The sequence below is a fragment of the Lepisosteus platostomus genome, chromosome 5 (assembly GCF_059453375.1).
Source record: "Lepisosteus platostomus isolate fLepPlt1 chromosome 5, fLepPlt1.hap1, whole genome shotgun sequence".
Taxonomy (NCBI): domain Eukaryota; kingdom Metazoa; phylum Chordata; class Actinopteri; order Semionotiformes; family Lepisosteidae; genus Lepisosteus; species Lepisosteus platostomus.
The window spans coordinates 64,285,685-64,303,259 of NC_142615.1; the positions used below are offsets into that span (position 1 = coordinate 64,285,685).

The following is a 17,575-nucleotide window of genomic DNA, read 5'->3' on the forward strand; positions in this document are numbered from 1 at the left end:
AAAAGGTCGGGGGGGGGTTCCTTTCTTCAATATACTACCCTATAGTTTTGGTGGTATAACAACCACAGGCTTCCCAGTTTCTGGCCTCCACATCAGGACCTGCGCGTCGTTGGCATTGGGCTTCACCATGGCGTTGGGCGGAATGGGCTCGTTCCTGGCCAGGATCTGGGGCTGCTCCTGGGCGGTGGGCTCCAGCAGCTTGGCACGCTGGCCCAGGGGTTTGCCGGGGTCGATCTCGATCTGCAGCTGCATCCTCCACTTGATGGTCTTCAGGATGAAGTGCTCCCTGCTGGCCTGGTTGATGGCCACCAGCCAGGTGATGAAGCTCTGGTCCCTGCGGATATTGGTCAGCTGGGACTGGTTGCTGTTGCTCACGGGCACGCCCCAGGACACACTGGGGTTGAAATTGTCGTCCATGGTGACGTTGAACTCTGTGTCCTTCATGGTGGGGCTGGTGAAAATGTAGATCTCTTTCTTATTGCCATACCAGGGGTAGTTCACCCCATCAGAGTCACTTATTGCTTGAATTTTACCATCCCTTAAATCAGGGATCTCCCAGCTAGACCTAAAACAAAACACACCAATTAATAGATCAGCACATCAACATGTAACACAGCAACAGTGCAAGTTTGACACTTTCCCCCTTTATAGTAACACACAAGTCTATGGTGGCTGGATTGATTAGCTACTATAGTGTTTCTAATTGGGTCATCATTACTTTGAGTTCCTGAGATCATATTGTTGAAGATTCTGATCACTTATGGATCAAAAACTCACACAAACTGAACTGTAGGAAAAATAGTCAAAATGATTAGAGTAGTTGAAAACATTAATGGTGGCTTGTACCAATTGATGATGCTCATAACATATGGTACTTCCTGAATTTGCCTAAAATATCCAAGGCTTTTGCACAGCAAGAACTAAGGAAGAATTTTCCAGCAGGAAAATGTGTTCCCATCTAACAAGAAAATATATATATATACAGTGGTTTGAAAAAGTGTTTGCCCCCTTCCTGATTTCTTATTTTTTTGCATGTTTGTCACACTGAAATGTTTCAGATCATCAAACAAATTGAAATATTAGACAAAGATAACACAAGTAAACACAAAATGCAGTTTTTAAATGAAGGTTTTTATTATTAAGGGAAAAAAAAAATCCAAACCTACATGGCCCTGTGTGCAAACGTGATTGCCCCTAAACCTAATAACTGGTTGGGCCACCCTTAACAGCAACAACTGCAATCAAGCGTTTGCGATAACTGGCAATGAGTCTTTTACAGCGCTGTGGAGGAATTTTGGCCCACTCATCTTTGCAGAATTATTGTAATTCAGCCACATTGGAGGGTTTTCGAGCCTTAACCGCTTTTTTAAGGTCCTACCACAACATCTCAATCGGATTCAGGTCAGGACTTTGACTAGGCCACTCCAAAGTCTTCATTTTGTTTTTCTTAAGCCATTCAGAGGTGGATTTGCTGGTGTGTTTTGGATCATTGTCCTGCTGCAGAACCCAAGTGCGCTTCAGCTTGAGGTCATGAACAGATGGCCGGACATTCTCCTTCAGGATTTTTTGGTAGACAGCAGAATTCATGGTTCCATTTACCACAGCAAGTCTTCCAGGTCCTGAAGCAGCAAAACAGCCCCAGACTATCACACTACCACCACCATATTTTACTGTTGGTATGATGTTCCTTTTCTGAAATGCTGTGTTACTTTTACGCCAGATGTAATGGGACACACACCTTCCAAAATGTTCAACTTTTGTCTCGTCAGTCCACAGAGTATTTTCCCAAAAGTCTTGGGGATCATCAAGATGTTTTCTGGCAAAACTGAGACGAGCCTTTATGTTCTTTTTGCTCAGCAGTGGTTTTCGTCTTGGAACTCTGCCATGCAGGCCATTTTTGTCCAGTCTCTTTCTTATGGTAGAGTCATGAACACTGACCTTAACTGAGGCAAGTGAAGCCTGCAGTTCTTTGGATGTTGTTGTGGGGTTTTTTGTGACCTCTTGGATGAGTCGTCGCTGCGCTCTTGGGGTAATTTTGGTCCGCCGGCCACTCCTGGGAAGGTTCACCACTGTTCCATGTTTTTGCCATTTGTGGATAATGGCTCTCACTGTGGTTCACTGGAGTCGCAAAGCTTTAGAAATGGCTTTATAACCTTTTCCAGACTGATAAATCTCAATTACCCTTTTTCTCATTTGTTCCTGAATTTGTTTGGATCGCAGCATGATGTCTAGCTTTTGATGATCTTTTGGTCTACTTCACTTTGTCAGGCAGGTCCTATTTAAGTGATTTCTTGATTGAGAACAGGTGTGGCAGTAATCAGGCCTGGGTGTGGCTAGAGAAATTGAACTCAGCTTTCCAAAGATGTGATAAACCACAGTTGATATATGTTTTAACGGGGGGGGCAATCACTTTTTCACACAGGGCCATGTAGGTTTTGATTTTTTTTTTCCCTTAATAATAAAAACCTTCATTTAAAAACTGCATTTTGTGTTTACTTGCGTTATCTTTGTCTAATATTTCAATTTGTTTGATGATCTGAAACATTTCAGTGTGACAAACATGCAAAAAAATAAGAAATCAGGAAGGGGGCAAACACTTTTTCACACCACTGTATATACACCTGTTTGACCTGTATTGGCTTTAACTGACAGAAGTCATACTCATTCTTAATATCCCATGCATCTGTTTTTTTTAAAAATAAACATAGGATCGCACTGGTATCACACAAGTCCTGCATCCTCTTTGGATAACTCTGCAGTACCAGTGATTCAGATGTGGCAAGATTTGTTCAGATATGCCCATGAACTTTTTTGAAAAGTAAATCCATCATCTATCCACACATATTATAACTGCTTCATCCAATTCAGAATAGCAGGGGAGCCTATCCTGGTAAGCAAAATGCACAAGGCAGGATACACCTTAGATGGGACACCAGTCCCTCACACACACACACACACACACACACAAGGGCCAATTTTCCCCAGAAGGCAACTAATCCACCTGTATGTCTTTGGACTTTGGGAAAAAACCCTCCCTATATTCATTAGAAGATACAACTCTATATACACCCTAAGAATTGAACTCAGAGATGGTGTAATGCTAACCACTGTGCCACTTAGAAGTTGTTGCACATTCTGTAATTCCCCCCCCCACAAAAAAAAATAAAAATTGTCAATTATTTTCTTTTAAATCCCCCCCTCATCCAATTTAGATTCTCCATAGTTTAACAGGCCTGCATTTACAGCAGCTCCTAAAACCAGCACAGGAAAGATATAACCCAGCAACCTTGCAGGAACCTGTGCTTGTCAGAGTTATCTGCTATTTTTCACTTCACAGGCCCCACAGATACCAATGGAGTCACCACTGCCTGGGGGACTGACACGGCTCTCACAGCTGCTGACAGATTGAAATCTGATGATCCAATGGATGTTTTTGATATGCAGGAGACTGAAGGAAATGACCAGCATCATCAGGAAAGCAAGATCATCCTCAGTACCTGGGTCAAGTGTGCAAATACTGTCTAAAAGTAACAAGAGTGCTATGGAGGCTTTTAAGGGTTGTATTGAGAAGAGGCAGATTGGCATGTAGTGGAGGTATGTTTCATACCAAAGCGGGAGAATGCCCAGGGCATAGGACAGTTTAGAACTATATCTTTGCTGAATGTGGAAGGAAAGATCTTTCTGGCAATTGTGGCAAGATGACTTACTGACTACATGCTGCTTAACAAGTACATGGATATATTAGTGCAGAAAGGAGGCAAAAAAAGGAATAGGGAACTAACAGTACTATGGCTGGACCTAGCCAATGGATATGGCTCATTACGACATAAATTAGTGCATCTGACAAGTAAGATGTAAAATGGCGAGTAAGATGGCGCTGACAGTGAAGGCTGGCGTCCTGCAAGTGTCCTGCGAGCATCCATTCGTCCTTGTTTATTTAGTTTTATATAATAATATATTATATAAATAATTATAAAATAATCCAGATACGACCTCAAGAAAGCCATCAAAAGAGCTAAATACAACTATAGAGTTTATAAAAAGTTTTATAAAAAGTTTATAAAAAGACCAATCCACACAAGGCTCCTGGCAATGGCCATGTTCTGAAGTCATGTGCAGACAAGTTGGCAGATGTCTTCTCAGACATACTCAATCTTTCTCTAGCTCAGTACATAGTTCCTTCCTGCTTTAAGAAAGGCACCATTGTCCCCGTTCCTAAGAAACAGAGTCAGGTGTCTAAATGACTACTGCCCCGTTGCACTTACATCAATTATCAAGTGCTTCGAGTGGTTGGTCAAAGCATTCATCACCTCCTCACTGCCTGATACACTTGACCCATTAGTATTTGCGTATCGCCAGAACAGGTCAACAGAGGATGCTATAGCCACTGCCCTCCATACTGCCCTCTCACAAGGGGATAAGAAAGGAACATATGTGAGAATGCTGTTTGTTGATTACAGCTCAGCATTCAATACCATAGTGCCCTCAAAGCTCGTCATCAAGGTCCAGGACCTGGGACTGAACATCTCCCTCCGTTACTGGATCCTGGACTTCTTGATGTCCGCAGGTGGTGAGGGTGGGCACCAACATACAGTGGTGCTAGAAAGTTTGTGAACCCTTTAGAATTTTCTGAATTTCTGCATAATTCTGACCTAAAATGTGATGAGATCTTCATCTAAGTCATAGAAATATACAAAGAGAACCCAATAAAACAAATAACACACAAAAGGATATACTTTTTCATTCATTTATTGATCAAAATGATCCAACATGAAATGTCTGTCAGAAAAAGTATGTGAACTTATGCTTTACATAAATTTACAAATGTATGTAGAAATTCAGAAAATTCTAAAGGGTTCACAAACTTTCTATGCTCTACCCAGACTCTAAAAACTGGAGCCCCCCCATGGCTGTGTGCTTAGCCCTCTCCTCTACTCCTTATTTACTCATGATTGTGTCGTCAGGCGTAACTCAACTCCATCATCAAGTTTACGGATGATACAACAGCCATCGGCCTGATCACAGATGGTGAAGGGTCTGCGTACAGGTAGGAGGTTGAAACCCTGGCAGCATGGTGCCAGGAGAACAACCTCTCTCTGAACATCAGTAAGACTAAGGAAATTATTGTGGATTATAGGAACCAATAGGGAGATCACATACCTATTTATATCAATGGGACTGCAGTGGAGAGGGTCAGCAGTTTTAAGTTCCTGGGAGTTAACATCTCAGAGGACTTTACCTGGACCCACCACACCAACATCGTGTTCAAAACAGCACGGCAGCGCCTGTTCTTTGTCCGAAGGCTAAAGATGTTCAGAATGCCATCACATATCCAGGCCAGCTTCTGCAGGTGCACTATTGAGAGCATCCTGATTGGCTGCATCACTGCCTGGTATGGAAACTGCTCCACCTGAAATCGCACTGCACCAAGTACCACAGAGGGTGGTGAAGTCAGCGCAGCTCATTACCGGCTGTAAGGTACCAGACATCCATGATATCTTCTCAGCTAGATGTCTTAAGAAGTCCAGATCCATTCTCAAGACCCCAGTCATCCTAGTATCGAAGCATTCAAGACTGCTAAATAGCCAACCTGCAGCTTCAGCAAATCACTGTAATGGCTGCATGGACATACTGTACAGTTTTCATTGTATTTCTTTGTATTTGGTGTACTGCACTACTTGGACATAATGTATTGCATACACCCTGGACACATAACAGCTCTATTTATATTGAGTTTTGTTGTAGTTCATCTTATTCATATTCTATGTTACTTAATTTAGTCATTTTTATGACCCCCCCCTCGTAGAAAAGGAATTGCATTGCCGGCATGTACTGCTGCACACTGTATTGTTGTGCATTTGAGAAACGTTGATTGAGATACTGGATGTTTACAGACAAGTCACAGGGTCACTGCTGAGCACTGAGCTGAAAATACACTGATTTGAAATTCAACAAACAAACAAACAAACCACAGAAAACTGGACAAGTGTCTTTGTCCTGGTCAGTCAGATAAGTGGCTCACCCACACTGAAACTAACACTGTCCATGCTCTTGGACAAACCGTCCTATCTTTACTGGCATCAAATCACTGCAGGACTGGGTAAGTGCTGTTTTGACAATAATTTGTTCCCTGGACTTGGACATTGAATACAAGAAGCTCCTTATACAGTATACCAAGATGAGAGTGTCAGCAAATCCTATAAATGCAACGTGTAGTGTGCACAGTGTCACTAGTAGTAGTGACATTGCATATGACTATTTAAAGAAGGTTAAGCTGCAACATGGTAATAAAAAGATTACTGTACGGCAGAACACATTTGTGTACATCTTTACAGTAAGCACTGATTGAATATGTACTGTAGCAGCATTTCCTTTTTTATTACAGGTACATAAAAACAAAAGATTAAATATGTGTCTTTTCGTATTTGCGTCTTCTTCTTTCTCATTTCTCTCAATCCCTTCCCTGTCACTCTTCATTTCAGAGACACAAAAGGGTTTCTCCAGAGGGAAATTTGAGTCCAGGCTACTGGTGCTGAATCTATTAAGAACCATGTTAACAAGTACTCTGCTGGGAAATGTGAAATTTCTGAGAATATTCACATCTTGACTTGTGCCACTGTTTCAGGCGTTTTAATATAGACCTTGTCACTTTCTCCACAGCAATTCTCTTAATTTGGTACTAATCCAGAAACCATTGCTGAGCTCATTAGAGCAGTTTGCAAACATCTCAATCTAGCTGACCATGGCGTAGGACGAATGCAATTAGTTTTGATTAAGAAACTAAACATCAAATGATACATTAATTTTTCCCCCCCTAAATAATACCAGTTTTGAACATGTTTTGATAGGTCCACTTCACAGTCATTAGAGTTCAGTTATTTTACCTTCAAATACAACCAGAACATGTTCCAGCCATGTAGCTACAGTAGTTCCTGGCTAAAGATCATGATTGAAATAAAGGCAAACATTCACAGGCAACTATGAATGGTGAAAGCAGAGCACCATTTCATAACAGCAGTTATGAAAATAACAGCACACGTAGGATTAATATACTACCTGTTAGTGATCCCTTAGACAGTTCACTGAGGATATAAAATACCTGATAATCTCATACTCTTCAGCAAAGCAAGAGGTACTGGAAGTTACTGAGGAAAGCTTTCAAAAATAAAAACAGATACAAATAAATCCAGCCATTTTATTTCTTAAGATGTGTAAAAATATATTAGAATGTAACTCTATACTTCTATTATATAAACTGTATGTATAAATATTGCATAGTATGAACATGCTAAATGCTAATTAACTTCACTTTTATTTAAGCTGATCATACTGATAGTTACACTAAATCTAAAAGTGAAACCAAAAACTTTGCTGTCTTGACACATGAAACTTTTTAATTTAGGACTCAGTAAAAGAAATCTGCACCACTTGTGAATTAGCCGATAACACAAGAACACTGCAATAACTCAAGTAGCACTGCCAGCTTGGGGTTCTAGGGGCGCTGTGCTGTGCCATGCTGGAAGTTTGGAAGAAGGTTATACAAACAGTGAAGCTGGGCTCTTCCATACTGAGCCATGTTAACATTAACCTCACAGTTAAGACTAAATACAGGGCTGCAAATACTATCCACTAGACGTAGAATTCAGGGAAGTGGGGGACACAGTGCAGAGAGTGCAAGGCAGGACACGCCCCGGACAGGACGCCAATCCATCACAACACACACACACACACACACACACACACACACACACACACACACACACACACACACACACACACACACACACACACACACCAGGGCCAATTTCCCAGAGGCCAATTTATCAACCAGCATGACTTTGGACTGTGGGAGTAAACCCATGTGAACATGGGGAGAACATACAAACTCCACGCAGACAGCACCCCAGGAACTGAACCTTAGACAATGGAGTCCACCATGCTGCCCTGGATTTGATCACTCTGCTTTATTTCTGTGTACAATTTATATTACAATTGTAAAGTAAACATTCTAAATGCCTGGTTACTTTTCCCTTGCTACTTAACAGAACCTTCCTGTACATTATACTCTTTTTCTACCACACAGCCACCAATTAATGATCTACCTCAAAGGAGGAAAGCAGCTCTTGGATGACCAAATACTTGGGTGTAATTTTTTGTACATAGGCCTTGTTTGAAAATTTCTGCCTGCACAGGCAAATTACAAGAAGGAAAAAAGAATAATGTATTTTGCTGTATTTCTTATAAGTTGAATAATAATAATAAATATAATAATTGCTTACACTTATATAACGCTTTTCTGGACACTCCACTCAAAGCGCTTTACAGGTAATGGGGACTCCCCTCTGCAACCACCAATGTACCGCATCCACCTGGGTGATGCGACGGCAGCCATAGTGCGCCAGAACGCTCACCACACATCAGCAATCAGTGAGGAGGAGAGCACAGTAATGAAGCCAATTCATGGATGGGGATTATTAGGAGGCCATGATTGGTAAGGGCAAATGGGAAATTTGACCAGGACACCGGGGTTACACCCCTAATCTCTTTTCAAGAAGCACCCTGGGATTTTTAATGACCACAGAGAGTCAGGACCTCGGTTTTACATCTCATCCGAAGGACAGCACCTGCTTACAGTACAGTGTCCCCGTCACTATACTGAGGCATTCGGACCCACATGGAGTTTCAAAAGTGGGTAAGAGGGGTTTGAAGTATGGTAAAGCATAACTGCCTGTTTAATTCACCCCTTACTGTCTACATTCAATCAATATAAGGCACAGACTAATGTTAAGGAACAAGTAATACATTTATTACATGCTGAAAAGAATAATGGAAAAGACAGAAAACACAACGTGAGCCTGTCTCTCAATAATAATAATCCAGTGTGTGATCTCCTGTCCCAGCCTGAGGAACAGACAGTGAGCCTGTTTCTCAATAATAATAATCCAGTGTGTGATCTCCTGTCCCAGCCTGAGGAACAGACAGTGAGCCTGTCTCTCAATAATAATAATAATAATAATAATAATAATAATAATAATAATCCAGTGTGTGACCTCCTGTCCCAGCCTGATGAACAGACAGTGAGCCTGTCTCTCAATAATAATAATCCAGTGTGTGATCTCATGTTCTAGCCTGAGGAACAGACAGTGAGCCTGTCTCTCAGTAATAATAATACAGTGTGTGATCTCCTGTCACAGCCTGAGGAACAGACAGTGAGCCTGTCTCTCAATAATAATAATACAATGTGTGATCTCCTGTCACAGCCTGAGGAACAGTGAGCAGTTGTAATAGTTACAGCTTTCCTTATTTAGCTCAGCAGCTTTTATTTCGCCCGCGGCTAGAAGTGCAAGCAACTTGTGAAAACAGATTGGGTTTGCTGTGTTCAACCGGTTTGGTTTCTTCGTTTTGTAAAGCCGAAACGTTGCGTTTAATTTCTTTTTTCAGCATGGAATAAAAGTATTACTTGTCCCTTTGCACCTTATGCATGCTGACGCAGCTACCCACCTGAACTATAGAATAATGTTATCAGACTTGCGTCTGTTCACCAATTTATACAGGCTGTAGGAAGTCAAAAGATTCTGAAACGTTTTTGTAGATACTGTATATTGTAGCAGGTTGTGCTGAGCATTTTCAGTTTTGTGTTTTTATGCGGTAAAGCATTTCTTAGAGGTTACATAGAAACGTGTTTTTATAGGGCTATACATATTTCTTACTGAAGTCTAGTAGATAGCCCCAATAAGCCATTGTATATACAGTATATATAATGTGAACATCAGCGCGCTTGCTAACGCGGTACTTACGTTCCTTCATCCCCGTATTCATTGTAAAACTGCATGTGGTTGCACGCTTGAATCCAGCCCACGGTCCAGGTCTCCTTAGCAGCGATGGGCGGCACCAGTACCCGGGCCGAAGCTCGGAAATACGGGGTTGTGTACTGCAGAGCAGAGAAGGATTCGTAGATGCTGGTGGGATTTGAGTCTATGATAGAATTCACTTCAAGAACGGCAATGCTTTCACGGAAACGTTTGGGAAAACTCTGGCTAGAGCCTATTGCATTGAATATCACTAGAACTCCCAAGAACGGCAACAGACGCATGAAAAACATAGTCACTGATTTTGTCTCCACTCAAGGAAATATATATATATTTTTAAAGAAGGTGTTACGGTCAGTCTTCCTAAACAGAAGATTGGATCCTATGTGGGTTCAGTAGACAGAACAATAACCAGGAACTTCCTCGGTAGTGATTTCGCAATCCGAAAGATTTGCTCAAAAACGGAAAAAACAGACAAGTTCGAATGTTACACAAAGCCGCAATCCGAGAAACGAAATAAAAATACTAAAAGGGGTCCGAAAACAAGAAGTCACTCTAAATGAACAGCCAACAGTAAGGGAAGATCAAAAGTCAAACGCAATACTAAGCGAGGAGGATGAGCGGCGCTTAAATGCATTGAGAGGAGCGGGTGTGTCAGCAAGAGAGCAAAGCGGTAGGTTAGGTGGTTATCGATGTCTCTGCCTACGTTTTGATCGGGACGTCTGGGTCTTAACCGAAGGTCTTCACGGCACATAGCCTAGCGTTATCGCGATGGTTAGATATCCTGTTGCAGTTTCAAATTTTTTACTAGTCTTGAAAAATATCCACTCCCGGCACATGTTGTGTATAAGAAACTTACTGCACGTTTTATGCCAAATCAATATTTCTATACTGGAAAGCTAAGGAGGTCCAGCATTTGTAATAATAATAATAATAATAATAATAATAATAATAATAATAATAATAATAATAATATTCTAGTTATCAATAGCATTTTTTTATAAATATACAAACAGCTTACTTTACTTCTCTGAAGCAGGTTTCCGTTTCTTATAGCCATAGCATAGTCCATTGCCGCAGAGAAGAAGAGCGGATATCAGTGGATTCTGTACAGACCTGCAGGCATGTCCCAGGTGAGTTCAAGTTCGCGATCAACAGTTACACCAAGAGCTGCAGCCACGCTTTCCTTTAAACTACCGGCGGTTTAAAATAAACTAGCCATTTAAAACAAAGTAGTGATTGACAGAACTAGACTGATCTACATGCTCTGATGCATAAAATAATATCGAGATCTGCAACAGCAATGCCTGATAAACGATCTTTCCGTCGAGTTCCTACCTCAAGTTTTAGTACCCTTATACGATCAGTCGTTTTTTTTTCTTACTTTTGTTATAGTTTCCTTAAAAGACGGAGGAGAGGATGTGAGAGCGATTTAAGCTACGTTTGCATGTTTCTAGTTGTGAAAGAGAGCGGAATTAATATTTTGATTTCTTCATAATGTCACATTCAGACTCATCTCATGCCTTCAGGGTAAGACTAATAGACTTAGCGTTGCAAGGGTTAATGTACTGTTGCTTAAAAAACTTTTATACATTGCTGTGAAAATTATATTAAATATTTGACAACTTCTTACATATTGTATAAGTCGTTTAATCGAAGATTGCATTCTCAAAAAATAAATTACTGTAACGCATACGGCCGACAGGCACTGTGTAAAAGCCGGCTTACCAGAGCGGTGACGCCACCGCCCTTCCCTGTAATAGCTGGACCACAGCTGCTAAGCTAGGGAGAGATCTCTCTTTAGGTCACCGGGCTGGGTCCCTGTTGAGTGACGGCGGAGTCCTGGGTTCAAGCAAGGGCGCCCGCCTGAACCCTGTTACACTACATTATACCCGCTCTTTGCCTGAAATACGTATTTAACAGAAAGTTTGGATTTTCAGCAGTGTTAAAATAATCAGGCTAGGACAGTTTGTGGTTTTTGGATTGCCTGAATTTGTTATACAATAATGTAATCCTCAATCTAATGGTTCCGTCCTGCATCGTTTACATTCAAATTTCATAACAGGAAAAAATATATATATTTTCCCTGCTTTCCCTGTTTAGAAAACCTTAATTCGCAGGCGCTTATAAATAAAAGATACTGTAATAAATATGCCCCTGCGCATAACACGGATGTTGGCTGCCCGGGCTGAGGAAGACTGCAAGACCCCTGTTGAGTGATGGTTTGCGCCCATGTGGTAGAGAGAGGAACTGGGAGCGGCGGGGGCACAAGCCCGAGAACCCAAATTCGTTACAGCACCTGTTGGACTCAGAGATGCGCCAGTTCCCCCAGCAGGTGTCCCACCCTTAAGTGCCAAGAGCTAGAATGGCTCCACCGGTGCAGCCACTGTTAGAAATTAAATCTAGGTGGACTGAGTGAGCACATTTGGTTCCTGTTCTGACCCGAGGAAGACCTAAATAATCTAGACCAGGCTCCTCTTATTCTTCTGCTTGCTGTAATAAAACCAGAATCTCCATCACTCCCACTCCCTGCTCTCTAAACTGATTTCAACATAAAATCTATCCAAAACCATCTCTGCAAATTCTCCCAGTGGTTGGTCATAAGAACAAAAGAAGAGTTAGAGACCCATCTAGCCCATTTGGTAGTAATTAATGCATCAGATGATCTCATCCAGCTGTGTCTTGAAAGGAAGCAGGGTATCAGTTTTAACAACATGGCTGGGTAGTTTGTTCCACCTTTCCATCACCCTATGAGTAAAGTAGTGCCTCCAGTTTTTAGTTTTAAATCCATGTAGTTTCCACTGTTCATACTAAAGAAATCCACTGGGTTTCAGTGGATCAGTGTCTCCACTGGTGATCAATGTCCTTTGAGAATATGGAATAAAAGTATCAGTGTAAGGATCCTATGCAGACGCAGATGCATAGGATCTGTATATGATATGTACAGTTGGCTTGTGCCCAACAGAGAGGGGACTATTTCCCGTATCAGTTTCAGTATCAGTTTCGGTGGGTGGCCTGGGAGAACGGCTGGTCCCAGGGGGAGATGGCAGGCCACCTTGCCATGGCCCAGGAGGGGAAGGTCTGACAGGCTTTGCTGACCAGCAATACAGCTACATGGTCAATGCTGTGTTTGAGGAGACCGGTGGGCACGTTCAGAAGGGTGCTCCCTGCTGGGCAACAGGGGCCACATCAGAGGAATCGGGTGGGGAGGAGGAGATGGCCACCGGTGTTACACCAGTAGAGCAGCGAAGACAGGTCACCTACTTACCACTGTGGACATCGCCCAGGAGGTGTTGGGCGCCAGAGCCAGAAGCTGTCGGGAAACAGGAGAAGAACAACCTAAAGGGGGCAGGAAAACCCGGAGGAGTGCTAGACCCCGCCTGCCATTGTGGGGTTCCTTTCCTGCCTCACTGAGGGCTGGGCATCAAGACAGCCGGACCCTCAGGATGGGAGACTATCAGCCTGCGCCTGAGGACAGTGATGGGACAGTGCACAGAGGTCCTCGGCAAGAGGGTGCTGACTGACTGTGAATGTAAAGTTTGGGGCAGCCCCCTTTTATCTCCTCCAAATTCATGATGACTGAATCCTGGGGGACTGGTTGGAAGGAAGGTGGCTGCCTAGACTTGGGCTGGTGGGAATTGGTGGGGCGGGGAACAGATCCGTCTCGAACATGATTATGTTAACTCTTGTAAAACTACTTCTACTACAGACCCAAAACCGATGCAAAACTAAGATCACCAGCAATTTTTTAAAAAAGATTCTCTGAATGAAACAGGAATTAACAGAAACTCTGTTCCGGTGTTTAATAAAGCTAAACAGTAAGCAGGTGTTTAAGGACAGCCCCAGAACTACTGAACACTTGCTTGAGGAGCTTTTCTCTGGTTAGACTGAGCACAGGCAGACATAGAAGTGTAAATATTGTGTCTCTGTACTTAGTGTGTATGTTCAAATTTACTCTTCTGTTTCAGATATTTGGACGGTCGCTTGACAGCTCTTGAACCCATCAGTATTTATTACCTTGATTAATGGAAATGCAGGTTTCCCCCAAAAAAACTATCATCCTTTTATCTGACTTCAGTTTTGAAACTGGATCTTTCCCCTCTTAACATGGTATAAAGTTCAGGAATGAACTCACGTTTTCTACATTATTTAGCATGTTGATATCAGCACAAAATATAAAACTCTTCCCCTTGACTCATGAATTACTTTCTTTATTGAAGGTTCCTTTCCACCTGTCCTAGAGAACCGAATCCTGTGTGCTCAAGTGCTCTGAGCAAAATCGTTCATGTCAAGGATCGCCTCAAGAAAGAGAAAGAGGAAAATCAACCCTGATATTTTTAGCACTGTCTCTGTGTGTTTCTTTTCTTACTACTTCATGTCCTTCTCCTGCCTCTTCAGTGTTCAGACAAGAATGTTGCTCAACACCCATTTTCAACACATGAGGATATATGTCAAAACCTGATTTTGAGTTCTTTAAAGCATGTGTGCAGGCACTGTTCATTCATTATACATAAACGTAAAAAAAATGACTCTGACGTTTGGTGACATTTGAGTTTTAGATGAATACAAGAGAAAAGAACTCCAGGTAACTTTGATAGAGAACAATGCTGTGTTTGTGTTCTAACCTGTCATAGTGATGCTACTATTTTGTTTGTACTAGTTTTCATAGTCTGAGAGGGGGTAATAAAGAAGCAATCAGCCCTGGCTCATCTCTTCTTGTTACTGTTTTCTGGGCCAACGTGGCTGTCACAATCCATGACCTTAGTCATTAAGAGAATGAGCTTGACTTCTTCACAACAAGCACTGTGTAGAAAAACAGACAGTTTGAGAACAGTAGTTTTGCTCTCACCACCCAGGAACCTCGTGTTACAATGAAGTTTCAACTTCAGAATGCCCCCAAGCTCAGATACAGCTACCCTTTCACTTTCAAAATGAGGCTGTATATATTTATTGATATTGTAACGCAACGGGGGCTCAGGCGGGCGCCCTTGCCGCATCTGGTCGGCCCCTGCACCCTCTGGGGCTCGAACCCGGGACTTCCGCGTCTCTCTGCAGCGACCTAGCCCCGTGAGCCAAAGAGAGATCTCTCTACAGCCCAATAGCTGTGGTCCTGCTATTACAGGGAAGGGCGGTGACGTCACCCGCTCTGGTACGCCGGCTCTTACACAGTGCCTGTCGGCCGTAAGCGTTACAATATCATGGCTCTGTGGAGATAAGATAAGAGTTTTTTTAAGCAAGTCATCAAACAAAGCATATCATATCTTCAATGAGAGGCACTCTGAAAATGAACCTAACGAAATCTGCAACAATAGAAATATATTTGAACTTCCTGGGATCGTGGTCTTATTAACTACAACTGGCAAAGCAAAATATCTGTTGAGGGGCCTGTTCACACAAGCTCAGGCAGTCAGAGACTTGATGACAGATCTGGAATAGAAGGATGGCTGTGATGCCAGATTCTAGGTTATAGATCGTTGACTGAACTTTTGAAGTCACTTTTTTTAAAATTAAAATGTATGTGGCCTATTAGAGCTTCAGTACTGTCAAGGCCAAAGATAAAATCAACGTTCTGCTGTCAAACACTACAAGCTTCCTGTCTATTACAACTGCACTCATAAGAAATGCCTGTGAAACTGCCTATAAAGAGGCTTAAGAAATTCAGCACTCCAGTCCTTCTACAGTATTTCCTCTTGGAGCAAGTAGAGTGATAATAACCAATGTCCAGGAGTGTTCACTCAGGGTATGGATTGTTACCGTGCTGATATGAATCTGCTGGCTGTTGACCTCATGATCTGCACCAGGTAGCTTATTCCCAAGGAGATATTTTTAGCACTGACTGTGTGTGTTTCTTTTCTTACTACTTCATGTCCTTCTCCTGCCTCTTCAGTGTTCAGACAAGAATGTTGCTCAACACCCATTTTCAACATATGATGATATATGTCAAAACCTGATTTTGAGTTCTTTAAAGCATGTGTGCAGGCACTGTTCATTCATTATACATAAATGTAAAAAAATGACTCTGACATTTGGTGATATTTGAGTTTTTGATGAATACAAGAGAGGAGATCTCCAGGTGACTTTGATAGAGAGCAATGTTTTGTTTGTGTTCTAACCTGTCATAGTGAAACTACTATTTTGTTTGTACCAGTTTTCATAGTGTGAGAGGGGGTAATAAAGAAGCAATCAGCAATGGCTCATCTCTTCTCGTTACTGTTTGCTGGGCCGACTTGGCTTTCACAGCCCATGACCTTAGCCATTAAGAGAATGAACATGACCTCTTCACAACAAGCACTTTGTAGAAGAACAGAAAGTATGGGAATAGTAGTTTTGCTCTCACCACTCAAGAACCTCGTGTTACAATGAAATTTCAACTTCACAATGCCCCCAAACTCGGATACAGCTACCCTTTCACTTTCAAAATGAGGCTGTATATATTTATTGATATCATGGCTCTGTGGAGATAAGATAAAAGTTTTTTAAGCAGGTCATCAAACAAAGCATATCATATTTTCAATGAGTGGCATTCTAAAAATGAACCTAGCGAAGTCTGCAACAATAGAAATATATTTGCACTTCCTGGAATCGTGGTCTTATTAACTACAACTGGCAAAGCAAAATATCTGTTGAGGGGCCTGTTCACACCGACTCAGGCAGTCAGAGACTTGATGACAGATCTGAAATAGTAGGATGGCTGGGATGACAGATTCTAGATTATAGATCGTTGACTGAACTTTTGAAGATTCTTTTAAAATTAAAATGTATGTGGCCTATTAGAGCTTCAGTACTGTCAAAGCCAAAGATAAAATCAATGTCGTGCTGCTCAAACACTACAAGCTTCCTTTCTTTTATAACTGCACTATTGAGAAACACCCTTGAAACTACTTCCCATAAAGAGGCCTACGAAATTCAGCAGTCCAGTCCTTCTACGGTATTTCCTCTTGGAGCAAGTAGAGTGATACCAATGTCCAGGAGTGTTCACTCAGGGTATGGATTGTTACCCTGCTGATATGAATCTGCTTTTAACTGATTTCCAGTTTGAAACTGGATAATGTTTCTCTTAACATGGTATAAAGGTCAGGAATGAACTCGCATTTTCTATAATAATTAGTATGTTGATTTTAGCCAAAAATATATAACTTTCTTTATTGAATGTTGTTTCTGCACTCTGTCTTGATCTGTTATTTTCCATGTTTTAGTCTCATCTTGCTTTCTGGCGATCCTGCACACTTCTTCTTCTGTTCCTGGTCCAGTTCCTGCTTACCTGGTGGTCTGTGCACTTTTGGTCATTTCCAGTCTTGTTCCTGATTATCCTGTCCAGTCCTGCTGTGCTGCACCGTCACCTGCCTGGACCACTCCCACTGCTCCTGTCCATTATTGCAGATCCTCCTCGGAATCTTCCATCATTGCTTGCCTTGGCTTCAGATGTTTCCATGAGACCTCATCCTTTCAGGTACATCAACTCTTTGCTCGTGTTAATGCCTCTTTTCAATAAACTAGTCTTTATCTCATGTATGAATTCTCTCATTACTCAATAGGCTTTAGGATTTCTTCCACTTTGCCAAAGTGTAACACTTCCCAGCTGGAAGAGTCAGTCTGAGAACAGAACTCAGACAGCTCTCTGCAGAGTACATCTTTTACCTGGAATCAGTGAGTCACTTTACTGGCTACAAATGATGGTTGCAGGCAGAGTGCACCATCTGACATTGTATAGCAGATCATCTGACACTGATACTTTTGAATGGCTAATGGATAATACACAATATATA

The 17,575-nt window shown here is 41.9% G+C and overlaps 1 protein-coding gene across 1 annotated transcript; it reads right to left on the bottom strand.

Annotated features, from left to right (window-relative positions):
* Positions 1-39: 39 nt before the first annotated feature.
* On the bottom strand, positions 40-10,574 carry LOC148671232 (protein FAM78A-like). Its single transcript, XM_088631760.1, has 2 exons — positions 9,798-10,574; positions 40-565 (listed from the first exon to the last, which is right to left on the bottom strand). Exons 1-2 carry the CDS (start codon positions 10,100-10,102, stop codon positions 40-42), a joined length of 831 nt encoding a protein of 276 aa, XP_088487886.1. The 5' UTR covers positions 10,103-10,574.
* Between the last annotated feature and the right edge of the window lie 7,001 nt (positions 10,575-17,575).

Coding starts and splice junctions, on each gene's coding strand:
- LOC148671232 (XM_088631760.1), bottom strand. CDS start 10,102: ATGTTTTTCATGCGTCTGTTGCCGTTCTTGGGAGTTCTAGTGATATTC. Junction 566..9,797: donor GAATACGGGGATGAAGGAAC/GTAAGTACCGCG, acceptor GTTTTGTTTTAG/GTCTAGCTGGGAGATCCCTG.